This window comes from Taurulus bubalis, assembly GCF_910589615.1.
Source record: "Taurulus bubalis genome assembly, chromosome: 3".
NCBI lineage: Eukaryota > Metazoa > Chordata > Actinopteri > Perciformes > Cottidae > Taurulus > Taurulus bubalis.
The window spans coordinates 15,370,278-15,396,457 of NC_136591.1; the positions used below are offsets into that span (position 1 = coordinate 15,370,278).

At 39.9% G+C, this 26,180-nt stretch overlaps 1 protein-coding gene across 1 annotated transcript in view; it reads left to right on the forward strand.

Annotated features, from left to right (window-relative positions):
* adam19a (ADAM metallopeptidase domain 19a) overlaps positions 1 to 26,180 on the forward strand; it is a gene marked incomplete at its 5' end in the record, with an annotated part of 160,068 nt that overhangs the window by 83,485 nt on the left and 50,403 nt on the right. The window contains 2 exons of the mRNA XM_079214914.1: positions 14,454 to 14,535; positions 23,445 to 23,521. Coding sequence (XP_079071040.1) covers positions 14,454 to 14,535; positions 23,445 to 23,521 — 159 coding nt within the window. The remainder of the gene's footprint in view (positions 1 to 14,453; positions 14,536 to 23,444; positions 23,522 to 26,180) is intronic.

Genomic DNA, 26,180 nt, shown 5'->3' on the forward strand with positions numbered 1-26,180 from the left:
TAGAGGTTCTCATTAAATGAAGTACATCTCCAATCAGAAACAGTTTGATTCCTTTTTTTTGTAAGGGTCACATTACAAAGGTTTTGAAAGGCACTGACAAACAATGTCATCCTGACAATCGAGGTGCGAGATGAGAAAACATAAGGCTGTTGTGTCCTTGTTGACTTGTTGACAGAAACAGGCCCCACAAAGTTATACATCTGCTCATTACACCCTGCAAAACTGAGAACATGATGTACAGCTTCCTGTTTAATTTTAGGGGAACAGATAAAATAAGCCATCAAAGTGAAAAAATATATAGTGGAAGCCAGAAAGTTGTTTGACTGAGAATGTTTAAATAAGAGAACTACTGAGACAAAGCACATGCTGCCGGTCAGATACACTGCAGACACCCAGGTCATACGCCAAAACATGAAACCACATTTATTTATGGCAAAAGAGCTAGAAAACCAACTAACAAAACAACAATTGAAAACACATTCTGAGAAGACTAAACGACCAAGAACAATAATGATTATTGGAACAATGACCTGGACCAACCAGCCTCTCAGAGATAAGCAAAAGCATTAAAGCAAAGTCATCATGAAAGCAGTTCATGGGGAAAACAAATGCGGCTTTCAAACAGATACTAAAAAAACAAAGACTTATTCTGAGCCCCAATGAATTCAACATTTATTTTAATGAGCTGGCAACAACAACAACTCTGAAGTATTCTGCATCACATGGGCTCAGTGTAGGCGACCAGGAAGAAAAGGACTTCTCGATGCAGACTCCCTAGTCATAGTGTCCCCGACAGCAAGTCTGTCCTTGTTGGAGAAAAGTGCCGGGAGATTATCAAAACCATTTAGGCAAGAAGACGCTAGCGCTGGCAAACTGGTGGGATGGTCTTATTGTGAAATGTTTTCCACCAAGTTAACAGCACAGTGTTATATTTTTCAACCAGACATGGATCTGTGGCATTTAGTCGATGGATCAGTTTTAAATAGATAATATAATAACCTCACTGAACCATCACTGAAGAGAGCCGAAACCAAAGTGCAGGGTTCTGTTCCAGAATTAGAAAACATTATTCTAAACTCCATTTACATTTGTAATGAAGGAAATAACTAAACCACAACTTGAAACAGACTCATTCTGAACAGTATAGTTTCACCCACAGACTGTATATGAGAGACCTTGCAATCTTGCCGTCGCAATCTTGGATTATGGCCATCACCATGTTGTTGTTTTTTCGCCACCAATGAATGGAAGTTACCCTTTTTGGAATGCGGAGTGACGTAGACATATAGACCTGTCAGTTACAGTAAGCCCGCCATAAAGCATACCTTGCTTTATGGTCTATTTGACTCTAAGTGGGCCATAATTTAAGACTTGAAACTTTATTATAACACCAAAATTATTTAACCACCCTTGTGGTCGCAGAGATATACTCTTTTTAGTACGGTTATGCAACTTTCGAGCCGAGGCCTACAAAATAGGCTCGGGCTAAAAGTGATAACTTTGTGAAAGTACAAAGGGGTTCTTGTTCTGTAGCTTTTGACCATATTATATCAATATTAATTTTGATCATTTTGTTAAGAGCTGATGTTTTATTGTTAAACAGCCATAATCATACAATACTGTAACCTCCCATCCTATATAAATGGAATTTAAGAGTTATCTGAAGCTAATAGCTACGTCAGTGATGCCAGAAGAATAATAATATATAAAAAATATATTTAGAAAATATGCCTACTTTTAAACCCATTTCAAAAACCATTGCTTCACTGCTTCCTTCCCCCACAATCCCTAAGGCCCAAACAAAAGGACACAGCAGGAGCAGACAAACTGTCCTTTCCATACAACTGCAATGTGCAGCGCCAAAGCACACCGTGAAATCCTGTCAGCCGCCATCACGTCATAAAATTGTTCTGAAACCTCAGCCGTCAAAAAGAAACACAGGCTCACTTCTGAAAGGGAGAAAGAAGAAAACACAACATACTCAACTAAAGGATGAGCACAAACAGGAAGAGCTAGAGAAGCCGTGACTACACCTCCCAATCTACACACATACACCCCCACGCACACACTTATAGATGCTTCAGACGGTTTAACAAGGATCTGTTTTTGTCTCTGTTTCTAAAAGGCAAGAAATAGGCCCATTACTCCAAAATCAATGAAGACATGGAGTGACAACCAAGGACATGATTTTAGTACATTTTGGTAATTATTTATCGTTGTAATGTTGGCCTTTGAAAAGTAGGCCCTGACAGCTCCATTCACACTTTATTTCGGTATGATTATTGATTGGCCTTGAGGAGAGCGACATCATTTTGGAGCGATTAACAGTTAATTGTCAGTTTACTATTGGGGATTTCAAAGCAATTTCAGGTTAAACTGCACACTGACTGACTTTGTGTTGTGTAGAAAGCACATTAAAATATTGAATCCAGTCCTCGGACCAGCAGAAAACATCATGACTACCTCTGCTTGTTTTTTGCAGGGCTAAGGTATGCATCACAATAATCAGTAGTACCTCAATTGAGTTAGTTTAAACTGTTAAAGTCGAACACTCTCTGCAACAAGGTGGTATCTGAGGTTTCCTGTTTTTAGCCACGCTACTAGCGTAGTTCCATGGATGGCAATGTCAGCCACTTTCGTCCAGACTGAAATATCTATTGGATGGATTGCCATGAAATTTGGCTCATACATTTATGATGCCCAGAGGAAGAACGCTAATGACATTGTGGAGCCCATGACTTTTCATAGAGAGCGACCAGCAGGTCCAGTAAATATATCTCAACTTTTAGGTGATAGATTTGGAGTAACATTTTTTTTGACAATCATGGTGCCCAGAGGATGAATCTTAATGATTTTGATTTTCCTCTAGCAACCCTATAAGGATGCCATGTTTGGTTTTAAGATGAAAGTCTTAACAACTAGTGGATATATTGCCCTGAAATTTGGAACAGACAATCATGTTCCCTTCAGGATTAGTAACTTTGGGAATCCCTACAAACGTTCAGCCATCATCAGGTAAAAATGTAATTTACTTAATACATCAATTTATGACCAAATACCTGCAAAACTAATGACATTCTCATCAGCTTCAGCTGTACTTCGTGCTGATAAGTCAAGGTTGACATGTACACATGCTGTTAACATGTTACTAAGATAGTGAACATGGTAAACATCTGTTAAACATCAGCATGTTGTCACGTACAGCATTTCACTGCTGCCTCCAAACCCAGCCCCACAGAGCTGCTAGCATGACTGTACTGTCCTGTTTCTATAGCATACATCAATTAGTTGTATGACTTAACAAGACAAATGTAATGGAGCCCATCTAATGCACTGGCATCGGCCAGGTTTAAGCTTGTCACATTTTAGAGGTGATACAATAAGAAGATTCATGATAAGTCAATTGACACAAAAGTAATCACAATCATTTTGACAATCAAATAACGCAAACGCAAAAATGTCACATGTTTGATTCACTGTTTCCAGCATCTCAAATGTGAATATTTGCTGGTTTCTTCTGTTGTAAATAAAAGCCTCTGTGATGGGAGCTGTTGGTTGGAAAACAAGCTTGAATATGTCAACAAGAAACCCACACTGGTCTGCATGTTGATATTTGAGAAAAACAAAAGCCTTTCTAACCCTTGAGACTGTGTCCGTCCTTTATGGTCAGAATGAAATATATTTCCACATTGCATGAACAAACTGGTTCCTTAACGACACGCTGCATAAGGGTGTAAGTGGTGGTTTCCCATTTGCACTTAAAATGTCAGATTATCTGAGGTCAACACAGTTTTGCATTTCTCAGCCTATCACAACTTGAGAACAGTTTTACACCACAGGTTTCATAAAGCGTGTCAGGGTTTGTGGGTCACCTCATCCGTGCTGAGGCAGTGTGGCACACCTTAACCACACAGCACAACCGCTCTGTTTCAGAGAAGTGAGGCATCATTTCAAAGCACCACAGCAGCGTTGACACTTCCTGCAACTCAGCATCAAGGCAGTTTTCAAAGACAACAGCAAGTCAAGCAAGTGGAGTCAGTTTGCATCTAGAAAAAGGAACAACGCCCTTCAGAAATCAAACCCAATGTCCTTTTTGTTTATAAAATTAAACGACTAGGAACTTGGGTTGGTGATGATTTGGTGGAAATTTGTTGTAAATTGAAATTCATATGGACAGTCACTAAGATTAATTAGTTAGTATTTCTTTAAGCAACAATACCAATGTTTCCGTCCTGTAACGTGGGGGTTTGCTTCTTTTCTTTCTTTCTTGAACTGTTAGTAATTTAACAAATCATTCTTGGCTTTGGGAAAATGTGATGAGTTTTAGTGGTGGTCATGGGTATAAGAGTTGGTAGATGTTTTTTTGGGGTCACTCGGGGTCGCCTGTAGCCAGGAGCGGTAAACTCAAGATAGTGGGAACATTTTATTTAAAATATTGTAACATAACTTTCAAAAGTCTTTCCAAAAGTCTATGTGTCTGTGTTTGATACAACTGTATCACAGCATCATGCGCCATTCAACATTATTCTTTTGTCTTTAATATCACAATTAAAATCCTATCCATAACTTGAAGCTTCAATCAATTCACAACATGTTTTATCAAAGAGTATCTTCTGCTTCATTTCATATGTATTTGCTCTTTCAAAAACAACATTTTCACTGGCCAAAAAACTGCTCTCCTGCTCGCTTCACACAAAATGAGGCCTGTTCCTAACGGGGCTGTGGGGCAGCAATCTAACAGTGACTCAATTAAAACTTTTAATGTAAAAACATGCGATAGAGCCCTATCCATAACGTTAACTACACTTATGGAGCGCAGAGCAACGTTTTGGTGATGTGGAGAACAAAGATGCGTGTTGGATTTATAGAAATTAACTGTGCTTATTAACAGAAACACATCGCTCCACTGATAATAAGTAAAAAAAAAAAAAAGGAATAACCAATGGTTGATCATCCCCTCCATCGTCAATATACAATCCGACCGTCAGTCTGCACAAACCTAGACAGTTTATTTGGACGAGTCCATCCTCCCGGTACTCACTCCAATTCGGTACTAAACAAATTACGTGAGTTTGAGCACAAGACTTATCTGAAAGACTGAAGAATGTGTTCCTTTAAATTGTCAAAAAGCTTTGCTTTTCTCAAATGTTTATTCTATCGTTCACAGTCTATCTCAGTCATTTTATTGTATAAATAAATTGATCAGATAAAATTAAGTTAAAATGGCCAGGACAAGTGATGTAGAGTTTGGGTTTATTGCTGTAAGTAAGTGGTAAGTAGTTGCCCCTGATCTAATGAACTATAATTAGCCATTCAGCACATCTATGCATGAACACAGACCACGGCCCTGTCTCTTTTATCTTTGTCTGGTTTCTATATCTGTAGTCTCTCCATTCTCCCCTCTCACTCTCCAGAAGTTGACCTTGTGATTAATGACAGAAAGTAATTATTTGTACAGTAGAAGAAATGAAAGAAAAGCTTAGTTTCCTCCATCTCTATACCAAGTGTCAAATCACAAGAATGCACCGTTTTCCAGTCCACTCCAGCTTAGTTCATCAGTTGTGTAGCCTGCACTCTGAAGCAGAGGCTCTTCTTTATCTGTAGCTGTCCAATGCAAACAAGCATTCCTACTAAGGCCACAATTCCTGAGCAATGAGTCCTCCCGACCCCCAGAGAGTTCAACTTTCTGAGAATAGGCAATCTACTTCCTTGGGATGAGATTAAGTATCAAATACTCGTTGACCACCTCCAGACTCAAGAGACACTATTAATCCCTCGCTGACTCCAACAGTAAGTGCATCCCTTCATTGACTCCATGGCAACGAATGTAATATGGACAGCTACACCAGCGGAGAGCTGAGCTTGTGGATGGACCCAACGGTGACACCAGAGCCTGTGGGAATCTGTATCTGCCAATAGGGATCATCAATGACCAGCAATTAGTATCGACGGCCAAAAGAAATCATGATATTGCCCCATTTTTTCTTTTGTGTTGATCCGATCCGTGACTCCGATCCGTGATGCGATCCGAACCGTGAGATTCATGATACGTTGCACCCCTACCATCCAGACAACAACATAATTTCGTGGAGAAGTCGGTTCTTCAGTTGTTGAGCTGTTGACGTCATCAGCAATGAAGCTCAAGCGTAAGTTCAGTAAGGAAGACAATCTTTACTCGCTGGTTCATTCAGAAGCCAGTCTGTAGTCTCACAGCGGTTACTCCATCAGCTGATTGGGGGCGTGTATGTTGAATGAATCAACCAGTCGGAGTCGGAGCAACTCCGTAAGCCAATCACAGCGTTGTTGCCTAACTTTAAATAGTTTCTCCTTAGGGCTGTCAGTTGTCATTTCAGCTCAAACCAATGCAACCGTCCTCCACCCCAGGCACCGCCAGTCAGCAGTCGGTCCTGCTCTTTATTCGTCAGCGGGTTACAGCAACTCTCTTCTTCTTCTTCACCACCAGTGTCTGGACTCCAGGGGGATTCTGCTGGCGCAGATGTCAGCATCACTACCCCTTGCTTATCCTAATTCAGGATGGAGTTCAATCGCCAAAGACTTTGCACTATTCAAATATATGCAATTGTAATACATTATTGTTAAACTCTGAAACCAGTCTCTCCTGATTGAACTGGTATTGACCCTGCTGGTTCAGAGAGATGACACCAGTGCTGTGACTGGCAGCGTGTATTTATAATTCACCTCACACCTCCGATCTATGTTCCCCTTCATGGCCCTGCTGCACTTCATGAACCAAAATAGTAGGCGTGCTTGAGAGGCCCACATGGTGTGTGCGCCCAAGGCCTTCCTCTTTACACTTGTCATTCCTCTTAAAATATGGCCCTTTACTGTAAGGAGGGATGAACATTGCAGCTGTGTGTTCACTACTTCCTATGTTCTGTTCTTTCCCTCCCACTCTTTCAATATGTTGACATATAAAAGCAAAACAATTACTTGAATGGCGCTTGTGTCATGGGTAAAGGTTTTTCATCGAATCCCTGACACTCTGTGGTGTATCATATTGTATTGTGATTTTGGCTTCTCATATTTTTCTCTCTTAAGTGTGGATTGTAAAAACAACAACTTTATGTTTTACTTTTTTGGAGAATTTGTTGTACTCTACTGCCTTGGAGGGCTGGACTTCTTTTTTTATTTTTCTAGACCCGTCATCTACATGGAAGCATTCAGTTGCATAAAATGCCACCACAGCCACATTTATTTTGATCAGATGCCACAGTACAGCGATACGTTTTGGAGGCTTCTGGGCCTGACCTCATGCTGTATTGAAGAAGACTTGAAAATAGAGATTAAGACCATAAACTCATGTTTACAATGTTTACTGAGGGAATAAATCAAGAGAAGAGTAGAGTCATTTTCTCATAGACTTCTTTTTGCAACCGGAAGCGACCCCTGTATCAATCAGAGTGTGGGATCATTTACTCATACTTCTTCTTGTTTTCTCTTTAATTGGAGATTTCTATGATGCTCAAGGACTTAGACACACCCATATAACACCTAGAAATACTCGAAAGTTGCTCTTAGTTCCCGAAAAGCTGAAAGTGAAAGGTTTTCACCTTACAACAGTGGTACTGTCCCTGGAGGCTGGTCTCTGTTGTCAGCCACGAATGTTTTACTGACCTTCGTGTACATTTATCAGTGAACCAGAAAATGTAGCCTGATCCCTGAGATATCACCATGGATACTATCAAAGACACATCCTATTTCGCCATCTTTAAATCCAGTCTCGGTGGAGCTATAAAGAGCTGCAGTTTGCATGGAACCAAACATAAAGAAGAAGTTCTGTCTCTCTGCTCTCTGGCTGTACTATAGAAGGCAATCGTCTGCACATATTCTCTCCTGGCCAAAAAAACAACTTGTAAGTGCAGGAGCAATTTTTTTGACTTGAACGTCAGCATGACTGTGCTGTTTGCTACCCGCCAGAAAGTTTAATCTGAGAGGAGCTACGCCTCAAGCACTTACCACATTTAATATTCAACATGTGATAGTTCCATTTAGCTACTCTGTACAATAATGAAGCGCTTCACTGCAATGGAGCCATTCACTGACTCTGGTATTCACTGTTTTCCTATTAGTCCCAGCAGCCCTTAGGCAGTTCTCAGACAGCAGGGCGGTTTCATGTGATGCGTTTGTTTGGACGCCATACCACTCTGCATTGGGCTGTGCTCATGAAGTCTGCTGATGGTAGAAGTACTGCATGTTTATCTCACATTTCAAATGGACAAAGACGAGGTCTGTGTGTGGTTGAATGTTGACATTGGGTCTATCTTGCTTACATCTGCAGGATGTGTGGTGTTGATGGTGGTCAGATGAGAACACAATAAGTAGACATAGTTTATATAGCAAGTGATGCTTGACTGATGCTTGTTAGTTAATTTCGCCATATTTGTGTGTAACAACAAATATTGGTATTTTGATACCCAGCCTTAATGCTAATTGTTCCAGCGGCTCATTCTGTCCGTCTGGGTCCTGCTTGGTGTAAATGTGCTGTAGACTTTGATAACTGAATCATTATGTGAAATGCAATTATGATGAATAGCGGATATTACTGCAATTACAAGGTAATGGTAGATACTAAAATGGCACCCACAGAGGGACAGACATAAAGTCAGTAAACTAACTCAGTGATGTTAGTTATACAGCAATATCTATCTAAAGTTTGCTAACACTAAAAAACATTAAGTACCATAAGGTATGCTCATGCTTTTTAATTCACTTTTCTTATTTGTAAGAACATTATTATTTGATTATATTTTTGGTCAAAAGTTACATAGTCATGCTTTACAACTGTTTTTTTTTTATCAAAACTGACAAACCTTCACTGGCTCCAGCTTCTCAGATGTGTGGATTGTCTGCTTTTCTCTCTTTTATGTAATTGGTAATCACCTTGAATTCTGCAAAGGTTTAATATATTTTTATTTGAACGTTTTTCATTCTAAAGATTTCATGAATAACTGATTGATCAAAGCCGAATCAGACTTGAACCTTGATTGACCATTGTTTTAATAAAGATATAGGAGCTTTGCTAACTAATCAGTGGCCAAAAGGAAGAGGGAACATGGTAGGAAAGCATAGTACATCCACACTGTGTCCAGCTGTTTATTCTCTCGGCTAGCTCATTAGAGCACATTTTATCAGCACACTAAAGCCTGTCTGCTTTCCCTCTGCCTCCAAAAGAGCCCATAACGTTTCTTCTTGGAAGAAGCACAGCATTCCGACCTCAACCACACTGCGTGACTTTGCAGCTGACGCTCTGAAGGAGAGAAATGGGCTGGGTGTGTTTGTGTAATTATTCAGTATCAGAGCCGCTAATGAGTTGTTCCACATCCACCGGCACTTTTTAATGAGCATTCATGGGAGACGATGGTGCTTAACGCAGTATGTGGCGGAGTGAGATCTGCACATTTTCTTTACTCGTGAATATGGTGAGGTTGGTAAACTTCATTTGAATAACAAAATCATAAGGTTTTCTGGAGAGCACTATCTCAACTGGATACCAACTGTAATTGGCATCAAGTGAAGAGAAGCCTTCCACCTGTACTCTATTCATTTAAGCAATGTGACGCAAACAAATCACTTAACTCATATACTTTACATGGAGTATATATATAATACATATAATCAAAATAACAGAAATGAAGTTGGACAGCAGAAGTGAAAAAACACACTTCCCCAGAAATCAAATACATTCACAACCAATATTGACCGGATTTGTCGCCTGCGGAGGCGATGGGCAATGCCAAGTGGAGTCAACGGTATGGCAAAGAATGGAAATCCTCCTCTTTTATATATAAATCAATTGTATTATATTGTATATTTAAACATGTGTCTTGCAATGATCCCTCAAATGTGGTTATAAAACATGTGTGTTTTTTTCACACCTTGAGAGCAGAGAGATGGCATTCAAACTATGGGCTGTAATGTGATGCCTAGGCTCCCAGTATTAGCTGGCCTGTTTCAATAAAGTTAGGCTGAACACAACTTACACTTCGTCTGATATTAAACCATGTTGTTCTGTCTGGAGATGCAGTGACTTAAAACCAGTTAAGAGCTGAAGAGCTATGGGTAAGTCTGCTAGCCGCTAAGCTAATGTATGCAGTGTAAAATGCCATAGGCATAAGCTAGCGGGGAATAGCGTACCTCAGTATTGTAGCGATAGGGACGACCCACATTTCCATTGCTGGACCGAGTAGTTGGTTAGGTTTGCTGTTTTATGCTCCAAAAGGCTTTTGTTCGAGTTTGTAATGTCTTATGCTGCGTTCACACCAAACGCATCGCGATAATTCGCACCGAATTCACCGACTCCTCCAGGAACTGCGTCTGGCTTATCTCCGTAAAAACAGTTACCGTTTCCTCCATCCACCATGGAAATAACCACTAGTTCTGCTTTATACTTGTTGTGTAAATTCCACATACGTCGGAAACATCAAACTCCATCGTGTCTGGGCTTCTGAATGAGGGCCGCTACCAGCACTACTTCAGCAGCAGACCAGCAGCAGTTTGATTCAGCAAGTTATTGCAGGAGGGCGGTGATAACGGGTGGAGCTTCTCAACGCTGATTGGCTGACTCAGCGCCACATGTTTTTTAGTAACACTACCGTGTTCCGAGATCTCAGCAAATACTTTGCTTCGCTGTCATAACTGATGGAACTGATGCTCAGAGCAACACAAATAAATCCCAAGTTGTAATAAACCTTAATATTTCTTAAAGACATAAACTGAGGTTTCACCAACATTAGGAAGCCAACCATCACAGCCCCTCCAGGACAATCAATCTTTGCCAATCAGCTACACCCTCAGGCTCCAGAACCTGGTGGCGATGTTAAAAAGCTAGCCTGAAATAGCAATCAAGCTTGGATTGCTATTTCAGACCAACACTGATCACACCCACTGATCTGCACTGCCTGTTGTGTTTCTCCAGGAACTATAAGGTTGTTTATTTGTCACCAGTGTTTGTGGAGCTGCAAGGCTTTCCACAGTTAATCATACCCTTTGCCGGTTTTTAATTAAGCCAATGGGAGATGTTTGACTATAATCTTGGTCTCGACACCATCCCTACAGCTTGAAAGACAGTCACCTGCAATGAAAAGCAATCTGCCATTTATTCTGTCTCCCTTTGATAAAAAATGCTGTGTAAATACTGTGTTAAAAAAGATGGAGCTGAATTTTACACACTGCCGTGCACAAGCTTCAATCGAATTAACGTAAGAGAACTACCACGTAAGACAGCCTTTTTATATAGCACAGAAAATTGTCTGCAGTAAAAGGGGTGAGAAAGCTGGATCATGTTCCATTATGATCTCCCTCAATGAATAATACAATAGGGCCCCCAGGACCAAATGGAGATTGGGCTCATCTTTTCATGTCCGTCTTTCATTTGCACATTTGTGCTCAGGGATCTGCTGCCAGACTGTGTCAGTTGGCTGGTCAGTCAGCCACACGCTGGCTGAATGAGTCCAGAAATCCTCGTGGTACAACCAATCCACACCTCTGTAACGCTGACGTGTCCATCAAGGAACATCTTGGCATTTGAGTACGGACTCCTTTGTCCTTAGACATGACAAATGTCAAATGTTCTACTTGCAGGCTAAACTGGAGTCAATGCTCTTTGTTCAATGGCGACCTTTTAGGACTCATGAAACAACACTCTCTCTTCTTTTTCTTTTGTGGCACTCTGAAAGCTGTCTTTCAGCAGAACAGTAACAAAATGCAAATTCTTATCTGGTCTGACCAAACTTTTCTTTATCTGCACTTTATTTGCATGAGATAAGTAACTAACAGATGAATCAAATTCGATGCAATCGCAGAGAAGGCATTGAGATTTTTCTTTTCTTTTTTTCCATCTCCGTCTCTTTGTGTTATCAATGCCATACTCCATCAACATGAAAGACTCCAGTCCTGCTGATCCAACATTTCATTTGGAGGAGATTATGCTTTTAGCAATCAAGCTTGGCAATATCAGAAAATCATACAGGGATGTCAGCAAGCAAAGACAGAAGCTATGAATATCATTGAAGCTTTGTCTGACTATGCACTTTCTTCAAAGCAGAGATTCAGTGTGCAAGTGTAGTATGAGATAGAATGAGGTTTCACACATCAGGCAATTGACCCTTCTGTAAACCCCCCCACCGCTGCTTTTCTATCAAGCTGTCAGAGCAATGTTACCATGGAGCCCACACTGTCACTAACTGCACTCCCTGCGTAAATATGATCTAGTTTCAAAAAACAAAAAAGGGATTTCAGAAAGAAGCAAACGGAAGAGTGTTTTCCGGATTTCTAACTGATTCAGCAGTGAGAACAAGATCAAAAGATAAAGACAGAAGCTAAAGCAGTGTAAAAGTGAACCACCACATCACCTGGAGATGGAGACAGAGGACAATGAAATGAAGGAACAACACTGTTCCTGTTAAGCCAGGTAGATCTTTATTTACTTGTATAATCATTAAAAAGCAAAAGCAGTGTGTATGGACATTCAGTTTACCTTTAGTAGCTCATAGCATAGAAGTGCTAAAGCACTCTGCTAATGTTAGCTCCACACTATTACATAACATTTAGCCACAATGATTGCATGACTGTAGAGCAGAGCCGGATAGTTGGAGCAGACTGATGCTACGCTATGATTGGCCACCCTGTGTTCGAGGGGCGGGATTTAGCAAATGGTTGATTACTGTCATTGCTCTGAGCCTGTGTGGAAGTGAAGTATCTTAACGTTCTCTGTCTGTCAGACATTTTTAGAGATTGCATGTTGTCTGTTTATTGCACTCGGGAGCAAAAGTTCAGAAACCAAAGTAATTGTAATAATTTCTTAGTCGTGTAATCCATCAGTTGAATTTATTGAGCACATTGCGTGAGGCTAAACAGGAGTGAAAGTCTTATTAAGGTTTACGGGTTTCTGTCTTAAAGTTTCAACCCAAAACATTCTAATTCTAAATATTAGATTACATTTGGTAAAGCAGTCTATATGATTACATCAATACTATGTCAGTCCTAATTCTCTGTCACGTTGTAAAAGTTTACATCCTTTCTAAATAAGTGACACAACACCGTAATACATTTCCAGAATAAAACATGAAGCACAGATGGAGTAGTATTAGAGGTAAAAGAGGCTGTCACACTCAGGATTCATGAGCTACAGTAATCGGGTGTCTCTCAGACCGGTCTCTGATGTGTGTGCGTCTTCTTCTTCTTCTTCTTCTTCTTCTTCTTCTTCTTCTTCTTCTTCTTCTTCTTCTTCTTCTTCTTCTTCTTCTTCTTCTTCTGCGCTTTAATAAAGATAAACACAGTGAGCAGTGAGTGTGATGTCACTGCGCTCTAACGCCACTCTCCTCCAATCAGAGCCAGTCCGTCCTGCTGCCTTCAGATGGCTGCAGAGATTTAATGAATGAGAGGAGACACTTCTCCCTCAGTGTAAAGCAGATGTGCACAACAGACTCATTTCGATATGAATGCATGTTTAGAGATTGACCTTTTTTAGTTTGCTATTGTTGACAAAACCATCAGTGACACTGCTCCAAAAACACTCTTAGAGCAACAACTTTGTTTGTACTGTTTGTTTTCCTCTCCTCCCACCTGTGCACTTTGTGTTCTGTGCTGAGCACCAAAGTACCTCACAGACAGTCAAAGAGAAGTTCAGGCTCAGGAAAATACTAAACTGGCCCTCTCTGTGGACAGCCCAGCCATGCCGACATGTACCCTGATTACGTCATTAGGGGTAGTTGAAAAAACACGTCTTTGGTTGGCCATAAAGAGGCAAAATGCTTAAATGTGTCGGCCCATAGTAGGCAGCAGTTTTTTGCTCTTATTAAAATATGATTTAATGTTGACCTTGAAGTATTTATTTTAAAATAGTTATTCAAAGTATATTTATTCAAATATATGTATATATATATATATATATATATATATAACGTACATTGAACTGTGCGTGCTTTCCGTTTAAAATAAAATGGTTCTTAATGTTAGTTGTTATGGTGACAACCAGTCAGTAGAGGGGTAAAGTGTTGTCGCATATTGCCGGGAAGAGAGTGGACGTAGCTCCACGTAGACGGATGGCTTGTTAGTTGGCAAGGTAGTCTGGAGTGGTGATAGACACTCCCAGCCTGGTGCTGTTTATTATATCATGACGTTATCTGATGATGAGACGAGGCTGAGCAGAAACGATTACTGCCACGTGGCCTATTTTTTTCTACCTTTTTGGTTATGATGGAGTATTTTCACCCAACTGCACTGAGAAACCCAGATGCTCCAAATGGATACAGACGAGGTTCCCAGAGTGTAAAAGTGTAAAAGAGGTGTTCTATGTGCTCATGGCCTCAGACTGTATCTTATTTGATGTTCTGTCCTACTTCTACCTTCTGCCGCTAAGACCTCAATTACACAGGGATCATTAAAGTTACATCTTATCTAATCACTCCCCCTCTTTTCTTTTTCTTTCCCAGCGAGCTGTTAGGTCCAGACTTTACAGAGACCTACTACACAGGAGATGGGAAGCCGGTGACTGTGGCCAACAGCAATTACACTGTAAGTATGAAGCAACAGGCCTGCACTCCTTCGTTCAGGGTTTTTATCCTATTATCGCTTTCTTTCTCATGAGGACATTCCTTGACTTCAGTCATATCTTAACCTGAAACCAATGTCCCAATCCTAAAACACTCTTATTCCTTTCATGAATTGGTATAACATTAGGCCAGTGTTTGACATCTCTCCTACCTACTGTATCCTCAGGCTTAAAGCCTATATTGTATGAATGTGATTTGGTATTCCATGTGGAATTCAAGGACATTAAAAAAGATTGCATATTTCAGGAGGGCTGCACATCAATAATCCCTTTACGATTTGATTAATGCAGAGGTTTATACAACTATGATCTTACCACAGAATACTGATTAAAATACATATCACAAAGACCAGCGGGGCGAGGTTGGGGAAATTTATGTCATTGTAATTGGCTAACGTAGTGCTCTGCCTCTGTAGAAGGAGTGAGAGCCGGCATATTTTCACATCTACTCAGTGAATTATGGATTTATTTTGCATCCATGGCCAATAGAGCTAGCGCATTAGCGTTTCCGTTAACCCCGCCTCCCAGCTCCTGAGTCTGAGGGAAATTACTCTGGATTCAGCTATTAGTGCATTTTACATCTTTTAGGACCTATTGATTTAAGATGGCTTTTCAAGTGGTTATCCTGGGAAATTGATTTACCTCCAAATAATTATCTGCTGAGTTACAGACGTCTCTTTCCTGATGTATGTCTATGGGGGAACTTGCTTCAAAGTATAACACGCACTGGGGAATTTATTTCTTCAGTGGACTATATTTTTACCATCTGCACTGATTGTACATCCACATATAAGTTATATTCTGTCCTAAATTTGTTGTATTCTGTCCTAAATTCAACTCACATATCAATCTCTATCTAATAAACCATTGGAAACATTTAAATCAGAACAGACACACATATATTAACTGAAGATAAGTGTTTATTATAGAAGATGATGAGTGATAATAAAGTCTTGACAGAAAGTCTTTGGCGCTTATGCTCTAAAGGGAGATGTGTAATTGACAGGCGTCTGGCCCGAGCAGCAGCAAGAGAGCCCCAACCCGGGTGATTCTGCTGAGGCGGCTATGGGGAGGTGGCAGAGGGAGAGAGAGGCATACTTCACAAAAGATGATGTGCGTTGTTCTATTGGCTAGAGGAGAGCAGCTGATGGCAGGTTGTGTGAGAAATAAACCATAAGCTTAAGCAGACAAAAGAATAGTCCTACTGACTGATCTCATTTTCAAAAATGGATATTCACGTTTGCATTCTATTGCATTGATTGCAATAGTGTTAGTTCTCAATACATTGTATTTAAGTTTCAATTTTAGGTTTTAATTATACATTCAATATGAGAATTGGATCCTTAAATCTTTATTATTTTGCAATACATCACGCACAAACAAATGGAAATTGTAATTGCAATTTGAATACATTTTTAAATAATATACAGCAAACTAGTCTACTCACTTTGTTTGTTAATGTAAAGTTAAAGTGTACAATTACACTTATTGTATAAAGTACTGACATAATCATGTGTTCCTGTATGTAATGGAGAGATGAGTTAAACAGTAAACGTCTTCATCTTCATAAACCAACGGAAAGCACAGTACGTCTTTGATACATATTTGTTTCAACTTCAAAGTAAAATTTATTGTATTGTGTGACAATTCCACCAAACAACCGCGACAGCAGTATTAATAGATCAGCCCGTGTTGTCACTACAGAAACGAATAGCTAAACTGCTAAGGTTTCTTTGTTATCTGAAGGTGATGGGTGTTTTAAAGAAAGAGGAATATCTTTCACTTAGTCATTTTGGAGACTTTAGCTTTCGCAAAAGACTGGCAACTGACTAATGGAAGCGTACCAGTATGAACACTACTGAGGCAATCAGTGAAATGGGAAGTGGTATGTGGCCGGGCCTGAAATGAAAAGACAGTTAGTGATACAGGCAATCATCTTGAATGAACAATACTGACAGATTAGTCAGACAGATTGAAGAAGCAAGAGTTCACAAAGCAAGACAATCCCAACCGTTTGACAAAGAAAAATCCCATATTGTAAAACGGTGGATTCTTTTTCTCTAATCATATTTCTTACGGCCACACGGGAGACGTCGTAGTGGCACAAGGCCGCTGCTATCAGTGATGCATAAATTATGAAGCACTTTATTAACGCTGTCGGCCATGTGTCAGACAGGCTGTGTGAGTCAGTTCAGGGAGCTGAGCCAGTTTGAGAGTGTGTTCAAGAATATCGAACGATATGAAAGACCACTGTAGAGCCCCGAAGCAGAATCACGCTGGTTGCTTTCCACTCTAAAACATGCACACACAACTGCTTTAAAGGAACAGTGTGTACGATTTAGTTCATGTGGATATTAGCAATATAATGCGTCATGTGCAAGTAGTAGTAGTAGTAGTTTATATTTGATATAACAGGTGCCACCATATCACATTTAGATTTGTGCAACAAGGGACGCTTCATAGTATGGAGCAGAAACCGTCACCTATTCTGAAACCACAAACAGATATCAAGATATTAACAAATCTGTTTTTTATTTTATTTTATATAAAATGTTAAAAACGGATGGAAAATCTGATCATTTGTAGCTCAACACTAGAGATGTAATCATAGTTAGGATGAGATGTCCTCTTTTTTGGTGGAAATCAGTATTTAAAAAAGTACACTGACTAGAATAAAACCATATAATTTCTCTATAATAGCTACAATGTAAAACTCCACTTCAGACTCTTGTGTCTCGACACAAGGGTGCCCATCATCATGCAGTCAAACAAGGCAACGGCCACACATTTAATTAGATGGAAAACATACAAATGTTCCCTGCTTGTCTCAAAAAAAGACGGATAGCGTCTTTTAAAATACAACACCATTTGTTTTTTTTACTTTAACTAAATCATATTTTTATGAGGTCATAGTCTTCTTGGTTTTACTAATGTTAAGATTTAAAATTGAGAAGAAAAACAACTTTTAGTGATTGTTTCTTTGGTCTTTTATCAACAGTATTAAGGCAATCAGTGAAATGGGAAGTGGCATGTGGCCGGGCAGTGACATTTCTCTTCATGTGACATCCATGGAAGTCACTTGATTTCAATCTTTGAAGACTCCAGTGATCAGAATCTTTGCAGGCGTTTCACATCTCAAGTGTTTTTGATGATCAGTGGTGGTTGAGCGCCCTGATTGGCCCTTTGATCAATTGAGCTCTTAGTTATTTTATGAACCAGATGATCTGTTCGTCCTCAGCAGACTTTAGGCTGCAGTCCTGCATCAAGTGAAAATATATATATATATATATATATTAAAGCTGTGACACATATACACATATATATACACATATACATATATATGCGTATATATATACATATATATATGTATATATATATGCATATATATTGTATATATGTATATATTTGATATATGTATATATGTATATAAATATATATACTGATAAAAATATGTATTAAAAGTGATCAAAAGCTTGAGGTTTCATGGAACGGCGTGGAAGCGGTGAGACGACTATTTCATATGGTTCGTGATCATACAGCAAGCTGTTGTAACTCAACTGTACTTTGTCAAAACTGTTCCAAAGTTAACATGCTTTATGAGGGTCATGGCTTGAAGACTTCTGCATGCCAATATTAACTCATAGTCAAAGCGCCACCGACTGAAACTCTGGCAATTTGAACTAGAAATGAACGAAGAAAATGAAATTGTCCGACTTCTGGTACGGTTTAGAGCATGGTCCCAAGAGAGTTATTTTTAAGTTTATATGTGGTACATACACCTATCAAATGTTGTATATCTATGTTGAACATACTGCAAGGGCTGCTTTGTTGAATTTAGTTGAATTTTCTCCTTAGAAGTCAATTGGTCCTTTTCTTCTGAACACAATGAGATATAAACAAGCTTTTGATATATTTTGATTAAATTTAACCATTAATGATCCACAGAGAATTTTGTGAGAATCGAACCCAGCGTTTAGGAAGATCTGGGGATTTTTTTTTTTCTCCATAAAATTCAAAATGGCAGAAAATCTAAGTTGGTGGAGCTTAATGTTCTCCGATATTTTTTTGTAGAGCAGACCCACCCGGTCATGTGTGCGAAATTTCAGGTCAATTGGTCATAGGGGGCAAAAACTGTGGGCTTTCACAACTCATGGGTTGTCAAAATAACCCACGTTTTTTAGGGGGCGCTATCTGACTTACTGTACGGTTTAGAACATGGTCTCAAGAGACTTTATTTTCTTTATTTATTTATTTTGAAAGTCTTATGTTTGTGTAGAAGTAATTGGATGTCGATCTGATTGACCTACTAAGAGAAGCAAGCCAAAGTATATCAACTTTTCCTTTCTGTTGCCATTAGGTGGTGCTATTTTATGTGGAGTCGAGTTACATGGGTTTATTCGGTCATGGCGAAGGATCAAACCTCCGCGATGCTCCCACTCGACGCGTTCAACAAATCCTTACAATCTTTAAGGTGATGCATTACCAACGTCTTAAGTCTCTTCTGACGCATTTTGAGTGGGATCTGAATAGTCTGTGAGGAGCAGGGTATACATGTAGAAAACATACAACTTCCTGTTGCCTTTAGTTGGCGCTATGACTAGGATTTTGAATGATTATATGGATGTCTTCAGGGTCAGGAGGTCATGACATGAGAAATATGGAGCAGATTACATAATGTTGTTAAAACAACTTCCATTTTCATGGAAAATGGTGTCTCTTTGCCGCTGCTCTGCGCTCACATAGTTCGATATTTTTGAAATCCTTTGATAACTTTTCCCTGCAAAGGTCTCAACATCATATTGCCCGAATGTGAAATCAATCGTGTTTAATCTCTTGGAGGAGTTTGTTAGAATACAACGCCTGGAAACAAGGAAAACAAGGCACATTTTGAAAAATGTAGGTTTAGCCAAAGCACCTCTTTTCCCTGTGCAATGACGAACAAAAAGAATAAACATTTGAATAACAATAGGGTCCTCCGCTCTGACTACGTCAGTGGTCGGGCCCTAATGATGAATAAGTTCTTTAATCGATTAAAACAATTGTTTCGTTTTAGAGCTGCTATGTACCTCCTTTACTTGCTTTGGAAACAGGCTAGTACAAGTAGTCCTATGTGGATTCCAATGTAAAAATAGGACTTGTATACATCAAATGACCATGCCTGCAGACATGACTGAAAGCAGCAATACTAGGAGCCCAGCAATCAACCACACGCTACGAAAAAGTACTGTGGCAGAGCTGTTGTTGGATTTTGTGACATAGTACAACAAGCAGAGCAGACAATTTAGTATGTAGAGCAATCATTATTGAAAGTTACGTGGTATGATAACGAATGTGGCCATTTTGCTTGTTACATAATTGTATGCAAGAAAGTCCACTTAGAACGATAGTTATTATTGCCCATAGTTACGTTTGGTTGTTACGGTAAATTGTTTCATCACATTGTTAGGTTACGTTGTTAGATTTTGTTGTTAGGTTACATTGTTAGATTATGTTGTTACGTTACATTGTTAGGTCACGTTGTTAGGTCATCTTGTTAGGTCACGTTGTTAGGTCATGTTGTTAGATTACGTTGTTACGTTACGTTGTTACGTTACATTGTAAGGTTACGTTGTTATGTTACGTTGTTGCGTTGTTAGGTTACGTTGTTAGGTTATGCTGTTACGTTGTTAGGTTACGTTGTTAGGGTACATTGTTGCGTTGTTAGGTTATGTTGTAAGGTTATGTTGTTAGGTTATGTTGTTAGGTTTATATTGTTACATTGTTAAGGTTACGTAGTTAGGTTACGTAGTTACGTTGTGAGGTTACGTTGTGGGGTTACATTGTTAGATTATGTTGTTAGGGTACGTTGTTAGGTTACGTTGTTACGTTGTTAGGTTATGTTGTTAGTTTGCTAACATTTTTATATTTCTGCTCTGCAGTATTATTTGCGATAAGCTAATCAGAACAAAAAAATCATCCGTGAGGCTCTAAAAAAAACTTTGCAGTGTATTTATGCAAATGCTTTTACTGACTAAAAACACTCCAAGCTATTCAACAAGACGTAGTTCAACAAATTGTTCAACCGTCTTGTTTTTAGAGTTTGACAGGTAAAAGCATTTCTTTTTTCTGTTGCATCACAAGTCTTAAGTTGATCACATCAGAGAGAATCTTCAAAGCGCCCTGAAATGACAGTCAGTCATTTGTAGCTTGTTTAGTATAAGAGCATAGTATAAGAGAGCTTGGAACATCTAAGCTTAGTCACTCCACCTTAATACATCTGTTAGCGTCTAATGTGTTGTGTTACAGCACTGAGGATTGTAACTTACTCCATAGTTGCACAATACAATAAATATATAAATAAAAATCAATATTTCAAGTTGTCTGCAATCTGCACAAAGATATATACCAGTAGCTCCACGCACATTAAAACACACAAATGCACAAATATGAGACTTGATGAACAGAAAATGACATTGAACATTGAATATATTCATTCAGTGTTCAAATAATCATTAATCCTGCTTTTAAAATCTTGCATACTAATGAAATAATGTGATTTGAAGTGTCTGAAATTCACAAAAGCGTTCAATGCAGGTGCTTAACACCTAGGACCCCCTGAAGACATCAAAATCATTCAAAATGAATATTCCCAAATTGACATTGAAAGGTGGAGAGCAGTAAAAATTATCTCAAAATAGTGTATTCAAATGGGTATTACATAATGGACAAATTAAATAAAAGTAATTTGGACGATGATTTGTGAGTAATTTTGGGTACTCAAATGTAATCACCATTTGCACACGTCAACCTGAATAAGTAAAAATACTTCAACTTTAACCGGTCTGATCATTTTTGCCTTCAGAAAGCTTCCTGTGCTTCCAGATTGTTAAATGAGTGCGCACAGATCACCTGATATGATCTGATCAGGTCATATGTGTGACATACGTGTGGAGTATTGAGACTCTTTACGGTCTCTCTCTCTCAGAGCACAGATCAAATGCACGCTGTGTCAGAAATTATGTGTCTTCCAAGGACAAATACTGTTAATTTTAGAATTTGAAGCTGCAAGTCAGCCATTCAATTACACTGCCCTGTGCATAAGGTTAAGGTTTCCAGAGACTGGTGTTAATGTGGCAGGTACCTTAAGGTTTCCAGAGACTGGTGTTGATGTTGAATGTACCTTAAGGTTTCCAGAGACTGGTTGGGGAAGTTTCATTGTGAAAGCCTCATTCATGTCTTTTGTCTTTTAAATGTAGTTATTAAACAGTTTCTACAAATTGTCTCATTGTATAAACTGTGAACAGCTTGCTACTGTCAGAGAAGCACACAAGGTCAGTTAACAGTTAAATCCTGGCGTCAGTAAATATTTAATGAAGAATCCGCTCTGCTGCCAGCTGTGCGTTATATTACACACGGCTCTGAGGAGGTGTGAGCGTGTTTCTGTGACATTGAGTTTGACTGAGCAGCAGGAAACACAAGTGAAACTAATTTACTGAAAACACGGGGGCTACTTCTGTCCACACAATCTGTACGTTATTTATGATCTATTTCTTTTTGAACATTTCTGTTCCTTGCCGTGACTATGCTGCCCAGCAGTCATCCCGGAGCTCATCTGATTAGCTTGACCAGGTGCAGGGATAGCTACAGGAGACTTTCAACGAGATTTGTGGGTGAGCAGCAGGCGGACAAAGATGGAATCGTGCAGCTCTGGGGAAGGGATGGGACCACATATATGGCTATATCTCAGATCACTATAAAAACCCTCACAATGGGTTGGACGTGGTGAATTTAATTTTTCGGGATAATTGTGAATATCTTGTGAATAACTGGTCGGGAAAAATAGAGCCTGATTAAAAAAATACAGTAATTATTGTATATATGTATGAAAGAAACCCACAGTGATTTGAAGAGCTTTAAGCATATTTTGCGATAGGCATATAGGAGGATTTCTTAGCTGTTGTATAATGTATCTGAATCGTGAATGATGATGTTTCACAGATTGAGAGAGGTCTAATGCGTGAAGAATGTCTTTCTTACCACCTGGTCCATCAAAGTGAACGAAACTTAAAATAACCTGCTGCAGACACGTCTGATCCGACTGTGGCCTCGCAGCTTGAAATGCAGATGGGATCCAGTCTCTGCATGTGACAGCTCTTTTCTGCACAGTAAGCCCTCACAGATGGCAGGCTGCTCCCCGCGCAGCTGAAACGTGGCCCCGCGGGCCAATCTCTTGGACCGCCACCACATCACGTCCTCTACCTGTAACCAGACCGAGTGCTGATGGTCGGCAAGTGTTTTTTCAGCGTGTTTGTGATGTTGACATTACATTTGGCACACGAGTAAAAAGACTAATCTACTGGTCTACTGGCAATTGGAAAGGAACCTCCATTCATGTGCTAATTTTGGTGGAAAAGGGGTACAAGAAAGCAAAATAAACACAAAGACAAGTCCTAGACAGCTGTATTATCTTCAGTAGACTGTCCTAGCCAGCAGAGTTCTGCTCATTCCACCTGGATAGCTGTGGTTTGAGACCTGTGTCCTCCATCCCCCTGAGCAGTCATCCACCTTTTTATTTCTTCTTAACTTCTTCACATCTACATGGGGCTGGCCGAGCACCAACCTTCACATGAACACCGTCTAGGAGAAGTTTGCTGAGCGGTATTGATCCCCCATTGTTCAGATACGGTCGGCAGCTGTAGCCGTGAAACAGGAACACGAGGTCTGCTTCAGGGAGACTAACAGCGTGTCGATCCAGCAGGACTTTGATTCACCGTCGGCTGCACCAGAAGCATGTCTTCATAAACAGCATCGCAGCTTTCATCTGTTTTGAAAGCGTTCCTCCAGATGAAATATCTGTGAAATAAGTATTGATGGTGGTTCTTTTCTTTTGCAGGATCACTGCTTCTACCACGGCCATGTGAGGGGACATCCCGAGTCCTGGGTCGCTCTCAGCACATGCTCAGGAGTCAGGTACGGGAAACAATGTGTGTTTGTGCTATTTCTGTTGCCAGTCTTGATAAGGCTGCACTGATTTGACCTAGACAAACTACAGGATACATACTGTGTTTAGTACTTCAGGGTGCTGGATTTGATTAAGTGTGGTCTGAGGACAGTGAGCTAGTGGTCTAAGTGGGCGGTCTAAGTCACCATTCTGACGAAGATTCAGGATTTCAACAATGTCATCATTAAACTTTCGTGGCATCAAATGTGCAAGCGTTACCTTTTTCTTCATCAGTCTAAATCAGTCTGGGTCGAGACCCACTGGTGTGTCCCAGGAGAATTTATTACAGTCGCCAAAGTTAATTAGCCAAACTGAATTGCTTTCATCGTCACTTATTCAAGATTTATGTTTGCAGTTCAGCTTTGAGCCACATGAGAGAGCATGAACGTTCGTATTGTAGCATATTTATAGAATTGAATAAATAACCGAAGGTTAGCGTACATTCTGTTTGTTTTAAATATTAACTTTGCCTAAGTGCATTTATTTGGAGGTTTTGACATGTTTATGTTTTCAGTAACAGATGCATGAAACAGAGTAGTGGTTTATCGAATGTAAATCTCTTCTAAATGGCTGGTTTGGCAGTATGAATGGCAAGGCACGTTCAGTCATACACAAATTCACTCTTCTCATGATTTATAGATCTGGTTATTATTATGGCTTTGGTCGGGATGGTTTGTTATTTTTTTGTCAAGTGGTTCCCCAGGAAAAAGATTTGGGGAACACTGTTCTAAGACATCCACTGAAACTGTAACAGCAGGGTCCCAGTCGCTGCATGTTTTCTGTGTACATTCATGCTCTCAGTTCCGTGAGGATATATATTTAAACACAGTGCTTAGCTATATGCTAGTGTGCTTTCTTACATGCACTTCCTGAACCTGGTTACAGTTGGGGGCTGTGGAAACACAACACTGACATACTGTACGTCACATATGGTGGACTAATCAGAGAACACTTATTCAACACATCCAGCCGTTATGGATAAACATATACGTGTTATTCATTGGGAGTTGTGTTTGTGACCATCTGATGAATTCTTCTGATGAGCACTTTTCTTAACAATGTTGCAAAGTGCTTTACAAAAGGAAAGAAAATCAGACAAGGCATAGAGGCAGTAAAAACTATAAAAATGAATAAGATCAAATTAATCGGAATAACAACAGTACAAATGAAAAAAACATTTTCAATACAGACAAGTTTAAAAAAGAGATTTAGAAGAAGCTAGATACTAAGTGTGTCTGAGTTCCATAGTGAGGCTAACAGCAAAAGCCTGACCACCCTGTGACCTGAGAGTAACCAGCACGGGTCCATTCGCGGGTCTTATTGGTCCAGAGGGCAAATAGCAGGTTAATAAGCCCTTAAAAGTGAGCTTTAACTTTTTTTTATCAATTTGAAACTTAACAGGGAGCCAGTATAGCGAGGCAAGCACAGGAGTGATGTGATCATACGTCTTTGTCTCAGTAATGAGCCTAGCAGCAGTTCTGGTGGAGGGAGCCGGTCCGATATCTGAGTGCAGTGCATCGCAATAATCAAGCCGAGAATAGATAGACCGACTTTTCTTTGGTCAGCAATTGATACAAATTACCTTATTGTTTTTTTTTAACATTGTCATGTTGTTTTCAGGGCTGCACGGTGGTGTAGTGCCTAGCACTGTCACATCAAGAGAGGCTGGGGTTCGATCCCCGATCCCGGGCGGTCCTTCTGTGCCCGGGTGCCTTTTGTGCGGAGTTTGCACGTTCTCCCCGTGGCAGTGTGGGTTCCCTCTGGGTTCCTCCCACAGTCCAAAGACATGCAGTTCAGCTTAATTGGAGACTCTAAATTGTCCGTAGGTGTGATTGAGCGTGAATGACTGTCTGTCTCTATATTTGAGCCTTGAGATAATCTGGTGACCTCGAGGGTGAACCCTGCCTTCACCCAATGTCAGCTGGGATCGGCTCCAACGTCCCCACAACCCTGAAGAGGATTAGCGGTTTAAATAATGGAATGTTGTTTTCACATTGCCATTTTGTTTTCACATTGCTATTTGATACTTTTTGTATTATGCCTTTGCACCGGAGACAGCTGGATTATGTTTTCGGGTTGTCTGTCCATCCGGGACTTCTCAAAAACGCCTGGAGGGAATTTATTCGAATTTGGCTCAAACGTCCACCTGGATTTAAGGATGAACTGATTAGAATTTGGTGGTCAAAGTTCACTGTTATCACGCTATATCTTTCAGAAACACAGACTCATAACTGGAAGCCTGACAAGATGGATGTACGTGTGTTCCCCCAAATTCTCGCACGACATCGCATGAATCCAGCTGCTGTGGCAAGTTAAGCAGACCGGTGTATTGGACCCAATGTTAACCATGTTCACCACCTCTTGCATGATAGCATGCTAATGACAGCTAGGGCTAATGAGAGTGCCATTACAGACTTCTGGTCATACATAAAAATGTATTAATTATTTCAAAACTAATTTCATGGAGCCATTAACCATCATTCATTTCCATAAGCATATAGTACATGAGCTGGTTGTGTTGTAGTGAGCAGCTAGTACAACACTTCAACTATAACTTATAATATAATAACTGCTGCAAAAATGACGGGAACACCACATCTCATCTTTCTCCTGCTTTCAGATGACCTG